This window comes from Prionailurus viverrinus, chromosome C1, assembly GCF_022837055.1.
Source record: "Prionailurus viverrinus isolate Anna chromosome C1, UM_Priviv_1.0, whole genome shotgun sequence".
Taxonomy (NCBI): Eukaryota; Metazoa; Chordata; class Mammalia; order Carnivora; family Felidae; genus Prionailurus; species Prionailurus viverrinus.
In genome coordinates, this window is record NC_062568.1 from 189,757,771 (window position 1) to 189,773,277 (window position 15,507).

Sequence of the window (15,507 nt, forward strand, 5' to 3'; positions counted from 1 at the left end):
GGCGGGATCCGGTGTCGGCGGCAGCTGCCAGTACGGCGGGCGCGGGCGCGGAGCGAGCGGCCGGCGGGGCCGGCTATTAATAACGCGGCCGCCCAGCCCGGGGTCGCGCAGCCATGGCCAGCCCGGAGCCCCGGCTCGAGGGGGACGGCGCCGCCCAGGCCGCGAGGTAGGACCGCGCAGGGCCCGAGTCGCCGCGCTGGGGGGAGGGGGCGCTGGACGAACCCCCCGCGATCACCTTTCGCCTGGCTGGGGGTGGTGGGCCAGCCGGGGTGCGGCGCGGGCACTGGGCGGAGCCACCGGCCAAGGGAGATGGGGGAGGCCCGGGGTCCCGGCACCTCCGTTTGTCTGTGGCTTTTTATAGCGCACCCCCCCCTCGCCTCCGGGGCTGGGTGACGATTAACCCTTTCAGACTGGTGGGCATCCACCGGCATATGACACTGGGCCAGAGTGGCCAAGGACGCTACTAGCTTTCTTTCATTCCTCACCCCAAATGCGACTGGAGATGGAGGCCTCCAGTTGCTGAATTCGCTGTGTGGAAGGGACTTGGTGCAAGGTTGGGCAGCTGCCAGCTTGGAGTTAAGAGCCTGTTCGGGCAGCTTGCTCTCTCCGGTCTGAGGCCTGGAATGGGGGGTGGGGAGGGTCTTAGGAGGGCCTTGGTCTTTGCCCCCCCCCCCCCCCCCCCCAGAGAGAAGGCCCGCCCCCAACCATCCACTCTGTCAGCTTACCACTGGTGATGGGGAAAGGGCTGTGGCTCAGGGATTTGGGGCCAGTAGGGAGTATTTCTGCCCCAGGTCAGACCATAGCCCCGAAGAGGTGAAGGTGCAAACACACACACCCCACACCCCTCACTGTCACACACAGCACAAAGCTGAGTACAGTTTTGCACATACAGTCACCTGTGCTGCCATATGCATATACAGATACACACGAGTCAGACACACACCAACGCATGCCTGCAGCATGTCACAGACACTCCTTGCCACAGCCTCGATGTGCAGAGTGGGAGCTGCTGGAGTCCTCTAGGGCCAGTGTCAGAGTGGCAGAGGGAGGCTGCTTGGAGTCCAAGGAAGCCTGAGGTCAGGGGCCCCATCTGAGCCGGCTCCCTTGCCCCTCGACCTCCCATACCCTATTTTCCTCAGCCCCTTAAAGAGAGGCAGCTGTGTGAGGGCAGCACCGAGCAGAGGCCTGGCACTGTGGGGGGCAACAGGCAACAACAGTGTGTGATAAGGGCGCTGCCTGGGAGTCAGGTGGCCGGGGTTCTACTTCCAGCTCTGCCACTTGACTTTGGGCAAAGTTTCCTCCTTGGATCTGAGTCAGTTTCTTGCCTTCCTTCTACAGAGCCAGAGCCCCACCCTGGGATACACAGAGAATGAGAACTGTACTTGTCCTTAGGAAATGGACTCTCAGGGGACACGGACACGCTCACTGGTGTAATAGCACTAAGTGCAAAGATGAGCTACACACAAAGTACCTTGAGAACGCAATAATGGGTTTGTCTGCGAAATGCTTCACAGGGGAGATGAGTGGGGCTTGAAAGACGAATAGAAATTTACGAGTAGATAAATAAGTATATATATATTTTAACTTTTTATAATTAAAAATTTTTAATGTTTATTTTTGAGAGAGAGAGAGACAGAGTGTGAGCCGGGAAGGGGCAGAGAGAGAGGGAGACCCAGAATCCGAAGCAGGCTGCAGGCTCCTAGCGGTCAGCACAGAGCCCAATGCGGGGCTCAAACCCACAAACTGAGATCATGACCTGAGCTGAAGTCAGATGCTTAACCAACTGAGCCACCCAGGCACCTCCCCCCCTTTTTTAAGTTTATTTTATTTTTACAGAGAGAAAGAGAGTAGGGAAGGGGCAGAGAAAGAGGGAGACACAGAATCTGAAACAGGCTCCAGGCTCTGAGCTGGCAGCACAGAGCCCGACGCGGGGCTCGAACTCAGGAACCGTGAGGTCATGACCTGAGCCAAAGTCGGATGCCTAACCAACTGGGGCTTCACCAACCCAGGCACCTCTAAATAAGTATATTTTGAATGCTATGTGCCAAGCTCTGTTGGACCTGCTGTAGCTTTGTACCTGTTTTAGAACTCATGCCTGGGGCGCCTGGGTGGCTCAGACGGTTGAGCGTCCGACTTCGGCTCAGGTCACGATCTCGCGGTCCGTGAGTTCGAGCCCCGCGTCAGGCTCTGGGCTGATGGCTCGGAGCCTGGAGCCCGCTTCCGATTCTGTGTCTCCCTCTCTCTCTGCCCCTCCCCCATTCATGCTCTGTCTCTCTCTGTCTTAAAAATAAATGTTAAAAAAAAAAAAAAAAGAACTCATGCCTGTTCTGGGAACAGAGTGATAAAAGGAGCACCGTCCAGCTTTGGAGCCAGATGCCATCTTCTCCAGCCTCTACCACTTACAAGTTGTGGAACCTTGAGTGAGTTCTTTACTCAGTGCTTTGGTTTCCTCATCTACAAAACGGGGGTAACAGATGAGCATCATATACATGAGTATTCATGTAAAATACTTGGAATACTGCCTTGAACACAGTTACATCATTCCAGGGTGGAGAACTCAGCAGGAGCCTGTGAGGGCCGGCTGCTGGGAAAGCAGGGGCTGTGTTGAGGATCAAGGTGGGTCTGGCCGGCTGAGCAGGTGCATCCTTTCTGGTGCTACGAGCTCTACCTTTCCAGGTGGTGCAGGATTGTTCTCTCATCAGATGGTGTACAAGGAGCCGTATTTTCTGAGCTGCATTCTTTAGACATAGTGGGCTAGGAGTAGGAGGTGTAAAAGTGTTAACACATGCTCTGGGTGGGCGGGGGCGGGTAGTGTGAGATGAGCCTGGAAAGGTATGTTGGGGCCACATCTTTAAGGGCTTTGAGTCTATGCTAAGCAGCTGGCTATTTGTGCATGAAGTGATACGACACGGTTATGTTCTAGTGAGCTGTGGCACTGTAGGCAATAGGCTGGCATGAGAAGGAAGAATGCCCGTTATAAGGCTGGCACATGAGTGCAGGTATGCGATGACTTGGAGTAGGGCCCTGGCAAGGGGATGAGGAGGAGGTGGAGACTGGAGACTTTCTGAGATAGGTCAGTTCTCAGTGAGTTGGCTATGTGGGGGAGGAAACGAGCTGTTTAAAGATTTGCCTCAAAAATAGAACTACCCTACGATGCAGCAATTGCACTGTTAGGTATTTACCCAAAGGGGACAAAATGTAGATTCAAAGGGGTACATGTTTATTGTACAAAGATTCAAAGGGGTACATGCACCCCAATGTTTATAGCAGCATTATCAACAATAGCCAAACGATGGAGAGAGCCCAGATGTCCATCAACTGATGAATGGGTGAAGATGTGGTATATATATGCAATGGAATATTACTCAGCCTTCAAAAAGAATGAAATCTTGCCACTTGCAATGACATGGATGGAGCTAGAATGTATTATGCTAAATGAAATAAGTCCATCAGAGAAAGACAAATACCATATGATTTCACTCGTGTGGAATTAAAAAAATTTTTTTTCAACGTTTATTTATTTTTTGGGACAGAGAGAGACAGAGCATGAACGGGGGAGGGGCAGAGAGAGAGGGAGACACAGAATCGGAAACAGGCTCCAGGCTCTGAGCCATCAGCCCAGAGCCCGACGCGGGGCTCGAACTCACGGACCGCAAGATCGTGACCTGGCTGAAGTCGGACGCTTAACTGACTGCGCCACCCAGGCGCCCCTCACTCGTGTGGAATTTAAGAAACAAAACAGATGAACATATGGGAGTCAGAAAATGAAAAGAGAGGGAACAAATCATAAGAGACTCTTAATGATAGAGGACAAACTATGGGCTGATGGAGGGAGGGGGGATGGGCCAGATGGGTGATGGGTATTAAGGAGGGCGCTTGTGATGAGCACTGGCTGTTGTAGGTAAGTGATGAATCACTGAGTTCTACTCCAGAAACCAATAGTGCACTGTATGTTAACTAAAATTTAAATTAAAAAAAAGAAGGGGGGGGTAGATTATTTGCCTCATCAACCTGCTGTATGGGGATGTGCTTCTCTGAGCTGGAGAATACAGGTATAGTAAGCCCAGGGAGAAGGATAATTTGGGGGCAGTTGAGTTTGAGGTGCTAGGTGACACTAGGTGAGAGAGATCAGTCTTTGTGGTAAAGTGATGGGAACAGACAGGGTGATGGTTGAGGCTGCCTTCAGGCTTTTAGATTTCGGTGCAGGTGCTTGGGTTGCATGAAGCCAGTGATGTCTGGGGCCTGGTGAAGCCACACTTGTGGTTTCCAGAGGGCCACCACTGAGACACAGAATGGGGAGCCAGGGACTCCTGGGGTGCTAGAGAGGAAGACAGAGTGAGTACACAACGATTTAGAATAAAAGTAATCTGTAGTGGGAACTTGGAGCTGAGATCTAGAGCTTAAAACCTGGACACAAGTAGGCCTTTTCAAGACAGATGACTTCATTGATACATGGGGCTTTTCATTTATGCTCTATGTCTAAAATAAGTTTCCCGTAATCTACACTCACATTTAACGTCTTATAACTGGTGCTCATGGAGTATGAGTTTCCTTGAGCAAATTACTTAATCTCTTTTCACCTCAGTTTCCTGATCTGTAAAATGGGGATAATAAGTATGACTTACCTCATAAAAATGTTATGAGGATTAAATGAATTGGTATACGTAAATCATTCAGAACTGAGCCTGAATGATATTAGATTCAGATATTAGGACCTTTTTAAGTGTAATTTATTGTTATTATTTCCGTGGTATTTTATATTTTCAAAGAATTAATTGCCCAGAGATCCAAGGTAGGTAAGATGAATTGAAACAGGAAGGACCAAAGCCATTTGAAGGCCAGAGAAGCAGGAGAATATTCCTTAACAGAAGCTGGTTAAATTAGCAGGCAACTGGCAGCCGGGTTAAGGAACTTCTCTGTCAGAATCACAGAATCTGAATTCAAGAGCCTTTGACAGGCCAGAGGATGGGCCAATTCTAACAAGATGAATGTTTTTACAGGAACAAGAGATGTGGTTTAAAAGCACTCAGTCTGAGGGGTGCCTGAGTAGCTCAGTCGGTCAAGCATCTGACGTCAGCTCAGGTCATGATCTCGCAGTGAGTTCGAGCCCCACGTCGGGCTCTGTGCTGCCAGCTCAGAGCCTGGAGCCTGCTTTGGACTCTGTGTCTCACTCTTTCTCTGTTCCTCCCCTGTTCGTGCTCTGTCTCTCTCAAAAATAAGTAAACATTAAAAAAGTTAGGAAAATAAAAGTACTCAGTGAGAGACAGTCTTAAAGGCTTTTAGTCAAACTCAGCATTTGCCAGTATGATTGAGCTGCCCTCTATCGGCAATATTGGCCTTATCAACAGAAACGTAGTGTCCAGAGCTCAGAACATACCTGGATACTGTTTCCAATACCCACCCCCAAGAGACAGTGACAGTTTGGAGCCGAGTCAGAAAGAAGTGACCCAAACGAGGAGGGCACTGGACACTTTGGCATGCATGGAATAATCGAAAGATGTTAGTTTTCTTTAGGTGTTTAAAGAACTTGGTATGGGAAAGTAGTTAGATTTGTCTGATTCCAGAAAGAGGAACCAAGTCCAGGTAAAAAATTGCAGAGAAGGTTTTACTTCAACACTAGAATTTTCTTATGACAGTGGAACGATGTGAGCTTCCTGGCCTTAAAGGTATGTAAGCAGAGGCTAGACGCTGACGTCATGGGGATGTTGTCAGGGGATCTGAGCCATGGGTGTATAGGGGTAGGCTGACGGAGGGGGAAGGAGCAGACAAGTGCCCTCTGAGATGTGAGAGGCTGAAAAAAGCCCAATGGCTCCCGTCAGGAACCATCCCGGGATTGTGGCTGCCCTCTGACTTTAAGTCATTTCTCTTGCAGAGAAACAAGAACGGAAGCCAGTTCTTCTCTCGAAGAGAACTCTGAATCCCCGCGTGAGGTGGGGACTTTGAACCCAGAAGTTACTCTGTCTTTGGAGGGGACCTTGAACTTAGAGGACATTCTCTACCTGGGGGACACAGGTGACCTCAATGAGACACTCTACGTGGAAGAGACGGAGAAGCCTGAGGAGGCACTGTATATCGAGGAGACCAGGCAACCAGGGGAGGCCCTGGAGATGGACGAGCCTATGAAGCCAGAGGAGATACTATATGTGGACGAGCCCACGCAGCCAGAAAAGACCACAAGCCCAGAGCAGACCAGTTCCGGGGGAGAGACGGTCACGAGCGAGGAGAAACCCAGCCCTGAGGAGAGCCTCCAAGCCGGGCCTGGTCCCAGCACAGACAGCCTGAGCATAGAGGACCTGGAATTGCTAGAGGAGCGTTTCCAGCAATGTGTCCAAGCTGTGGCCCAGCTGGAAGAGGAGAGGGATCAGCTCATCCACGAGCTGGTGTTGCTCCGGGAACCAGCCCTGCAGGAGGTGCAGCAGGTCCATCAGGACATCCTGGCCGCCTACAAACTGCACGCCCAAGCAGAGCTGGAGAGGGACGGGCTGAGGGAGGAGATCCGGCTGGTCAAGCAGAAGCTGTTCAAGGTGACGAAGGAATGCGTGGCCTGCCAATACCAGCTCGAGTGCCGCCGGCAGGACGTGGCCCAGTTTGCCGATCTCCGGGAAGCGCTGACCACACGGGCAGCCCAGCTCTCGGAGGAACTGGCCCAGCTCCGGGACGCCTATCAGAAGCAGAAGGAGCAGTTACGGCAACAACTAGAAGCACCTCCCAGCCAGAGGGACGGGCACTTTCTCCAGGAGAGCCGGCGGCTCTCTGCCCAGTTTGAGAACCTCATGGCAGAGAGCCGCCAAGGCCTGGAGGAAGAGTATGAGCCTCAGCTGCTGCGGCTCCTGGAGAGGAAAGAAGCTGCGGCCAAAGCGCTGCAGAAAACCCAGGCCGAGATCCAGGGGATGAAGGAGGCTCTGAGACCCCTGCAAGCAGAGGCCCGGCAGCTCCAGCTGCAGAACAGGAACCTGGAGGACCAGATCTTGCTCGTGAGGCAGAAACGAGATGAGGAGGTGCAGCAGTACAGGGTAGGCCCCCTGGGCACGGACAGTTAGCCTGGGGCAGGAAAAGGTGACCGGAGTCACAGGTCTCGCGGCCACTTTGAAGGAGGCCCTCCTACATGCAGGAGGACCCGCTTACTCCTCGGGGCGGCCGCTCCTTTACTCCACTCTTCATCCCACCAGGTTAGGCCGGCACTCCGGGCTGAGAATGTAGGCGGCGCCCTGACACCGACCGTCACCCAGTCCTCTCGTTAAGCCTCCAAATCAAGTGTTCTCACTTTCATAGATGAGGAAACAGGCTCAGCGAGCTGGTGGTTTATGAATCCCGGCCTGGCCAATCGTGAATGTTTCCGTGCACTTTCCACGGCACAGTTTTCCAATTCTTGGTGAATCATGCTTGGGTGCGGGGAGCAAGAGGGGGATGAGGCGAGGTGGGATTTTCATTCTCTCCCTCCCTGCACATTCACCCTCAAGTCCCACCTAGCTGATCTCTGCCTTGGAGCTTCCCAGTTTTAAAACTGGGACGAGGGGCGCCTGGCTGGCTTGGTTCAGTAGAGCGTGTGACTCTTGATCTCGAGGTCATGAGTTTGAGCCCCATGTTGGGCATAGAGATTACTTAAAACAAAACAAAACAAAGCAAAAACTGGGATGAAATCTATGAAGCTCTATTCCTCATTTTCCTTCTTTGTGCATTATCACCATTTCACTTGTATTCCGGTTACTTCTGATTAAGTGTGAGCCAGTTCTAATCCCTTTATAGAACAGGGTGGGATATAAATACAAAGTAAAAACACAATTTTGTCTCTCTCCCACGGACTGTGAGCTTTCAGAAGGAAGGGAGCATTGCTTTACTGTTTTCTGCCACTCGGGCTCAGAGGACATCAGTTAAATGCTGACTGAAGGGCTGCTGGCCACTATGAGGGGACCACAATGCGGTGGTTCCTTCCAGAGCAGTATTTTCATCTTTTGAAATACATGTTCCTTTGCATAAGCTTAAAAAGTTCCAGAGATTCTGATACATCCTTCAAGGAACATATCCTCTGTTGAAAATGGCTGTATTCACTTCACTCAAAATTTTGTCAAGCTTTCTGTAGTTTGTATTATGAAAGCAATCCCCTCCCCCACTGCACATTTTTAATTGGTTCAGTCTAGTGAAAGAGGATCTTTTTATTTTTTTGGCATAAAATGTATCCTTAAGTTGTACTCAGACAGACATTACATTAATAATTGTAATCCAGGGGAAAGAGCAGCATGTGATTGAAGAGAGGTACAGGTAAGAGTGCTATAGGATAATGAAATTATTTTTAGTCATCCATTAAATCAGACAACACTCCATGGAAGAAGCGGTGTTATTTGAGCTAGGTATTAAAATATAGGCAAGATCTAGACCAGTGCTATCCCAAAGAAATATGCAAGACATAATATAATTTAAACCTTTCTAGTAGCCATACTAAAAAAATAAAAATAGGTGAGAGTAATTTTAATATGTATATTAACTCAACATCTGCAACCTGGCTGCATAGGACAGGTGAAAAATTGAAAGGTGAGTTGAACTGTAAAGGTAGGTTGGGGCAGATCATGTTGGGCTTTTTTTTTTTTTTTTTTTTTAATTAGAGAGAGTGAGTGTGTGAGCTGGGAAGGGGGGCAGAGAGAGAGAATCTTAAGCAAGCTCCACACTCAGTGTGGAGCCAGACGTGGGGCTCAATCCCACAACCCTGGGATCATGACCTGAGCCAAAATGAAGAGTTGGATACTGAATTGACTGAGCCACCCAGGCGCCCCAGGTCATGCCAGGACTCAGAAATCCAAACTAGGGAGTTTGGATTTCATTCAGTACTCAGTTGCATCAGTAAAGGTATTTAATCAAGCGAGTAACATAATTGCTTCTCTACTTTTAGAAAAAGTACAGGTGACAGTGTGTAAAATGGGCTGGAGACCTAGAAGCTAGGGGACTAATCAGGAAGCTACTATAGGTAAGAGGAACCAATGTGGGAATACAAAGAAGGGGAAGGATGCAAGAACAAATGCAGGATAATGTGGCCACTGAATGAAGGGGGCAGGGGTGAGAAGTCACAGGGTGTCAAGATTTCAGACAAGGCTAACTGGAACAGTGGTACCATCAACAGGAAATCCTCTGGAGGAGTTTTTGGACATAGTATTAGGGTTGTAGAATTGTCCCCGCCCCCCACCCGCCCGTGATTTTCATCACTGTGCTGGATTTCAGATTTGCTGATTGGTACAGCTTTCCAAAGATCATTCTATGAAAAATACTCTTGATGGATGTCTCCTATTGCTTTGTCATAAAGTAGCAATCAAGGTCCTAGTAAGCAAATTCTTTGTGAAATGGCTTCCCAGACTTGTTTGCCAAAGGTCACTTACGGCATCTGACTACTTTTCAAGGGTGCACTTCACTCTTGCAGTTGTACACTCTGCCTCTTTCATCACCATCATCTATTCACTCAACAAATATTTTCTACGCCTGCTTACCATGTGCCAGGCAGTGAACTATGTGCTGGCAGAAGAGATGAGATGAGAAATGGGGGAGAGAGGTAGTTCCTGACCTCAAATAGTTTATAGTCCAGGAAGGATACCAGATATAATGAACATATTGCGTAAAATCAAAGACACTTGATTTTAATTAATTTTTTTTTCTTTAGTTTATTTATTTTTGAGGCAGAGAGAGACAGAGCATGAACGGGGGAGGGTCAAAGAGAGAGGGAGACACAGAATCGGAAGCAGGCTCCAGGCTCTGAGCCATCAGCCCAGAGCCCGACGCGGGGCTCGAACTCACGGACCGTGAGATCGTGACCTGAGCTGAAGTCAGACGCTTAACCGACTGAGCCACCCAGGCGCCCCCAAAGACACTTGATTTTAAGATGCACCCTGATCTGAAATGTTAAAATGTGAAAGCCATAGAATCAGTGAAATCATTAATATTCTTCAAGTGATAAACACTATAACAGTAGTAGGAATAAGGCACTGTACCAATGAAGTACGTATAATTACCCCTGCCTGGGGACACGGAGGGGAAATTTCCTAAGAGTTAACAATAGCTACCATGTACTTTTAGTTTTTTACATGTATTAATACATTTAATCCTTACCTTTCTGTGAGATAGCTATAAATTACTGTCACTGTATGAAAAATGAGAAAACAGAAACCAGACAGACAAGTCAAATCATTTGTTCAGGAAGTGACAGGAGGATTCTGACCCTGTGCAATCTAGCCCAAGTTCACATTCAACTTCCACAAGGTGTTTGAACCAAGCCTTGGAGAATAAATTCGTTGGGTAGAAAAGGGAAAGAGGCATTCCAGGCAGAGGGAATGACTTACACAAAAGCATGAAAACATAAAAAGACATGTTAAGGGAAGTGCGCTCAGTGTGGCTGGATCCTAAGAATGTGACTAGATGTGGCTGTAGAGGTAGATTGGGACCAGACTGAAGGATTTTCCATAGTCTTCAAGTCAGTGGTTTTCAAAAACAAGGTTTTCTCCAAAGCCACAGACCCTTTTCCCCAAACACAACTTGATATAGAATGCCAGCATGTAAAACAGGTAAAAGTGAGCTACTTTCTAACTGAGGCAAGGGCACTTCTATATGGCTTTCTCCTGGGGTTTCATGGATAACAGTTTGAGGAGCCACTGAAGAGCTCCACAGACAAGATGGCAACAACGCAGTTGTAAAGTATGAGGTAGATTCTAAGCCAGTGGCAAATCCTGGCTTACTTCCTGTCTGGGAAACTTCGGACCAAGGACTTCACCAGTGACTCTGCTCCTTCACTGTAAAATGGGATTAGTAATAATACACATCATAAGGCTGTTGGAAAGAATGAATTAATCTTTGTAAAGTACTTGCACATAGGCACGTACTTTTAAAAATGGTGGCATGTAGGATGGATTGAAGGAGCCTGGAAAGACCACTTAAGCCTTATGAGGGAGAGATCATGTGAGATATGTGAAGTAAAATATTTAGGTAGGATTTGGGGACTGGTGCAGTGGGTGGTGTGAGGAATTTGCTGAGAATGGTCTCCAAGTTTTTAGATGAAATTGGTAGGTCGTGAATGCGGGATTATAGAATGTTTACTATCTACGTGCTTCACATCCAGCATTACGTGCAGGGTGCTGGACAGGAACCTACAAGCTGGGAGTTACACAAGAAGAAAAAAGATAAATAGTAATGTAATATAGCAGATGCTGTTTAGGTGACAGAAATGGCAGGAGTAAAGACACAGAGATCTGTGAATTTGTCAGGCTAGAGCAGCAGGCTAGAACCAAGAAACATCATGCAAGCCACAGATGTCATTTACAATTTTCTAGTAGCCACATTAAAAAAAAAAAAAAAGTAAGAAACAGGTGAAACTAGTATTTTATTTAACTCTGCATATAAAAATATTTCAACATTGAGTCAATATCAAAATTTGAGGTATTTTACATTGTTTTATATGCCAAGTCTTAAAAATCTGTGTAGCTTATACTTAGGTACATGTGGATTCAGATTAGCTGCATTTCCAGTACTTATTAGCTACATGTGACTAGTCGTGGCCTCCCTGCTACACAGTGCAGGCTAGAGGAAAATGTCCATCTGAAAGCGCAGTGGAGGTTCTAATTAGAGGTAGGGGTCAGACTAAAGGGGGTCTGAATGCCAGACTGAAGAGGTGGAGAGTCTTTGAAAGACGAACACGATAAAGCAGTTTTAGAAAGTTAATCTTGTGGTGCTACATGATTAAGACCGGAGACTGTCTTTAACGCCAGTCAGGGTAGCAATATTTGTTTCATTTTGTAACGTTGCTCCTCCTGGTCAGTTTATCATTGATGGTACAGACTGTCTTCCCAAGCGTGTACTTTTAGGTCTCACCAAAATACAGCTTTGCTAGATGTCGAAGGGAGGCTTGGGGAATTGGGGCGCAGAGGTTTGCAGGCGCTTCCCTCCAGAAGACAGGCTTAGATGGCAGGCCGCATCTCTGTGTGGCACCAAAGTATGGCTAAGGCACTAAAAAAAGGCCTTTTGACAAGGTTGACCAAAGTCGAAATTCAGCCAGAGTATCAAACGCTGCAGAATGATGTGCCATAGGTATATGAAGGATGACTTAGAGAACAAATTATTTAGATCCTTCTAATAACAGCATGTACCTAAACTGGATTCCTGGCTCATTATTCTTCAAAATCTGAGGTGAAGTCATTACCCCTTTAAAACAGGCCTTCCAGCTGCAACCTTCCCTTCCCATCTCCCTCATGCTTCCTAAGGATCCATGCCAGCTACCAACTATGCCAGAGACGGATTTGCTGATATCTTCCTTACCTCACTCCTCAGGCAGAGGAGTTAATCCTGGGCAGAGACAGTTTACAGAATATATCCTGTTTGGTTTGGGCAGAATGGGAAACAGACGATCATCTTAAGGCTCCTGAAGGCCTCTGGGGCATATAGCTTCTTCATCTTCTAACTTAGCACTTTGGAACAAATTCAGTCTTTTTGTGTAACAAGTAAACAGCATAAGGTTATAAATTAACAACTAGGATAGCCAACATCCTAATAAAGCACCTATTTGCATATGATGTTACAGAAGTACTGGGCAAAGCTATTTTGGACTTCAAGGAAGTTCAAATACAAAACTTGTGTTTAGTCTTTCCTGTAAACAACTGGACTTCCAATAGTTTTAACTCTCTTAGAACTACATTTAATAGCCAAGAATAAGTGGGGCGCCTAGGTGGCTCAGTCAGTGTCCAACTCTTGATGTTGGCTTAGGCCATGATCTCATAGGTCGTGGGTTCAAGCCCCATGTCAGGCTGTGCTGATGGTGTGAGGCCTGCTTGGGATTGTCTCACCTTCCCTCTGCCCCTCCCCTGCTTGTGCTGTATCTCTCTCAAAATTTTGGCTCAGGCCATTACCTTATGGTTTGCTGGTTTGAGCCCTGCATCAGGCTCCGTGCTGGCAGTACAGAGCCCGTTTGGGATTCTCTCTCCCCTTCTTAGTCTGCTCCTCCCACACACTCTCTCTCAAAATAAACAAACAAAAAAATAGTTAAGAATAACTGCATACAAAGACTTGATTTTTTTCCAAAGTAGGCTCCACACCCAACGTGGGGCTTGAACTCACAACCCCAAGATCAAGAGTCGCATGCTATACCGACTGAGTCAGCCAGACACCCCCAAGACTTGGTTTCTTTTAAATTGCTTTAAGTTGCAGGATGATGTAAAAACTGATTATCCTGATAGAAATAAACTTGCACAAAGCCAGAGGTCCATAAAACTCTCAGCACACCGACTAGAGGACCAAAATTCTCCCCAACACTTCTTAAAACTGCAAAACAAACAAACAAACAAAAAACCATCTGAGCACCCACCCACCCACCCTTTGTAGGATTCTATTAAGCAGTAGTCTGCCAGTATAGACAAGACTCCTTTCTGGTCACCATTTTCATAAGCAGGATTACTTTGTCCTAACATTTCTTTGAACCAGTTTCTCAAACTATACTGGCGTGAAGATTAAACAACATCTAAGAAAGTGCTTTATAGGGGCGCCTGGGTGGCTCAGTCGGTTAGGCGTCCGACTTCGGCCCGGGTCACGATCTCTCGGTCCGTGAGTTCGAGCCCCGCGTCAGGCTCTGTGCTGACTGCTCAGACCCTGGAGCCTGTTTCAGATTCTGTGTCTCCCTCTCTCTCTGCCCCTCCCCCGCTCATGCTCTCTCTCTGTCTCAAAAATAAATAAACGTTAAAAAAAAAAAAATTAAAAAAAAAAAGAAAGTGCTTTATAAACTGTAACGGGCAATGCCAGTTTTTTTATTGTTCTGTTCATTAGAGATGTTCTTGACCCTCTCACCTGCAGGAACAGCTGGAGGAAATGGAAGAACGACAAAGGCGGTTAAGGAATGGGGTACAACTCCAGCAACAGAAGAACAAAGAGATAGAGCAGCTAAGGATCAGCCTCGCCGAAGAGCTCTCAACTTATAAGTCAGTTTTTGCTGCTATTCGGATCTTAACTGACACTGGCTGAGGGGATGGTGGGGAGGGAGATGTTGCTCAGGGGAAATTTCACTTAACATGGAAAAGCAAAAAAATGACTTGGGAAATGATTTCCAAACTGTGCTCATCCAGGACAAATGGAAAATGGCTTTCTTTTTTTTAAAGGGCTATGCTATCCAAGAGCCTGGGACAGGCTAACGCTCCCACTTCTCAGACAGGTGGAATCGAGACACAGTCTCAAGGTGATCCTTGAGGGTACAAGAGTGGTGTTTGCCTTGTTGCTGCTTTCCTAACTTAACAATACTAATGCCTGAAAAAAAAAAAGTGTGTCAAATGACAAGTCAGTTAGGAATAACACATATCTCTAGATTGCCCGATTTAAGCATTCAGCAGTCACTTGGAATGTTTCTGTTTCTAGCAGGACTCAAAATATGCCCTAATTATCACTGGGAATTCTGTAAGAGGATGACACATCTAGGGGCTCTGTGCATCACTTTCCTTGGCCTATTCTACCCCATCAGCTATTCATAAAGTTTCCTTAGAATAGCAGAGAAGACAGTTATACTACCTAATTCAGACGACAAAGGAGGCCAGAAGGCTAAATATGGAAGTTAAAACAAAAACAAAAAACTCAAGTAGGTATTGTTTTAGCCTGAGGGACAGAATTTATTTTTAAAGTTTATTTTGAGTGACAGACAGCAAGCAGGGGAGGGGCAGAGAGAGAGGGAGAGACAATCCCAAGCAGACTCTGCACTGGCAGCACAGTGCTGGACACGGGGCTCAAACTCACGAACTGTTAGATCACGACCTGAGCCAAATCAAGAGTCCTATGCTTAACCGACTGAGCCACCTAGGTGCCCCACGATTATTGCTTAATATGTGAAACAAGCAACACGCCTATCCATTGATTTCTTTATATACTAATATGTTCTTATATTCCTGATAAAATCCTAGATTCTCTTGGATAAAGACATTAAGGATAAAAAAGGTCTATGTTAAGTTGTATACTAGACAGATGCCCATAAATTTAATTTTTACTTTCTAGCTAGTCTTGTGTCTTAGATACAAACTCACAAATAACAGTTATAACCAATACTTTTTGTAACTTACTAGCATTTTCTTTTACCATGTTTTACCTAGGAGTAACTGATTACGCTTATTGTTTGGGAGATTAGAGAACCTTGTAATTGAGGAAAATGGTATGTTAAACACCTTTGTGTGGATCAGATTAAAAGTACAATAGGGAAGGAAAGGGCAACGACTCATCTTAAGAAACGAGAATTTCAGTCATTGTTAACACCCATGCAAGGTTAACCTGGGCAGAGAAAATTTCTAGCTAGTCCGTCCCATCACCACCACATAGGTTACCATTCATTCAGTTTCGCAGGTAAGAGGCACCCTAATAGGCATTTGGAGGGAAATGCATTCCTAATCATATGTAAATCACACTCTAGCAATCTCTCCCCAACTTAGCCCGCACTAAGTAAACTTCGGAAGTTGTGATGAACTTCATGCTGTATTATTTCAAGTTGCACAAAATATAAACTGATTTTTTCTTTTC

General features: G+C 46.8%; 1 protein-coding gene across 2 annotated transcripts in view; it reads left to right on the top strand.

Moving 5' to 3' along the window:
- SYNC (syncoilin, intermediate filament protein) overlaps positions 1 to 15,507 on the top strand; it is a 16,899-nt gene continuing 1,392 nt past the window's right edge. Inside the window, exons 1-4 of one of the 2 annotated variants that reach the window (XM_047869454.1) lie at positions 1 to 166; positions 5,873 to 7,013; positions 13,810 to 13,934; positions 14,112 to 14,188. In XM_047869454.1, coding sequence (XP_047725410.1) covers positions 114 to 166; positions 5,873 to 7,013; positions 13,810 to 13,934; positions 14,112 to 14,188 — 1,396 coding nt within the window. In that variant the 5' untranslated portion in view covers positions 1 to 113. The remainder of the gene's footprint in view (positions 167 to 5,872; positions 7,014 to 13,809; positions 13,935 to 14,111; positions 14,189 to 15,507) is intronic. The other variant, XM_047869455.1, reaches the window with a different exon arrangement.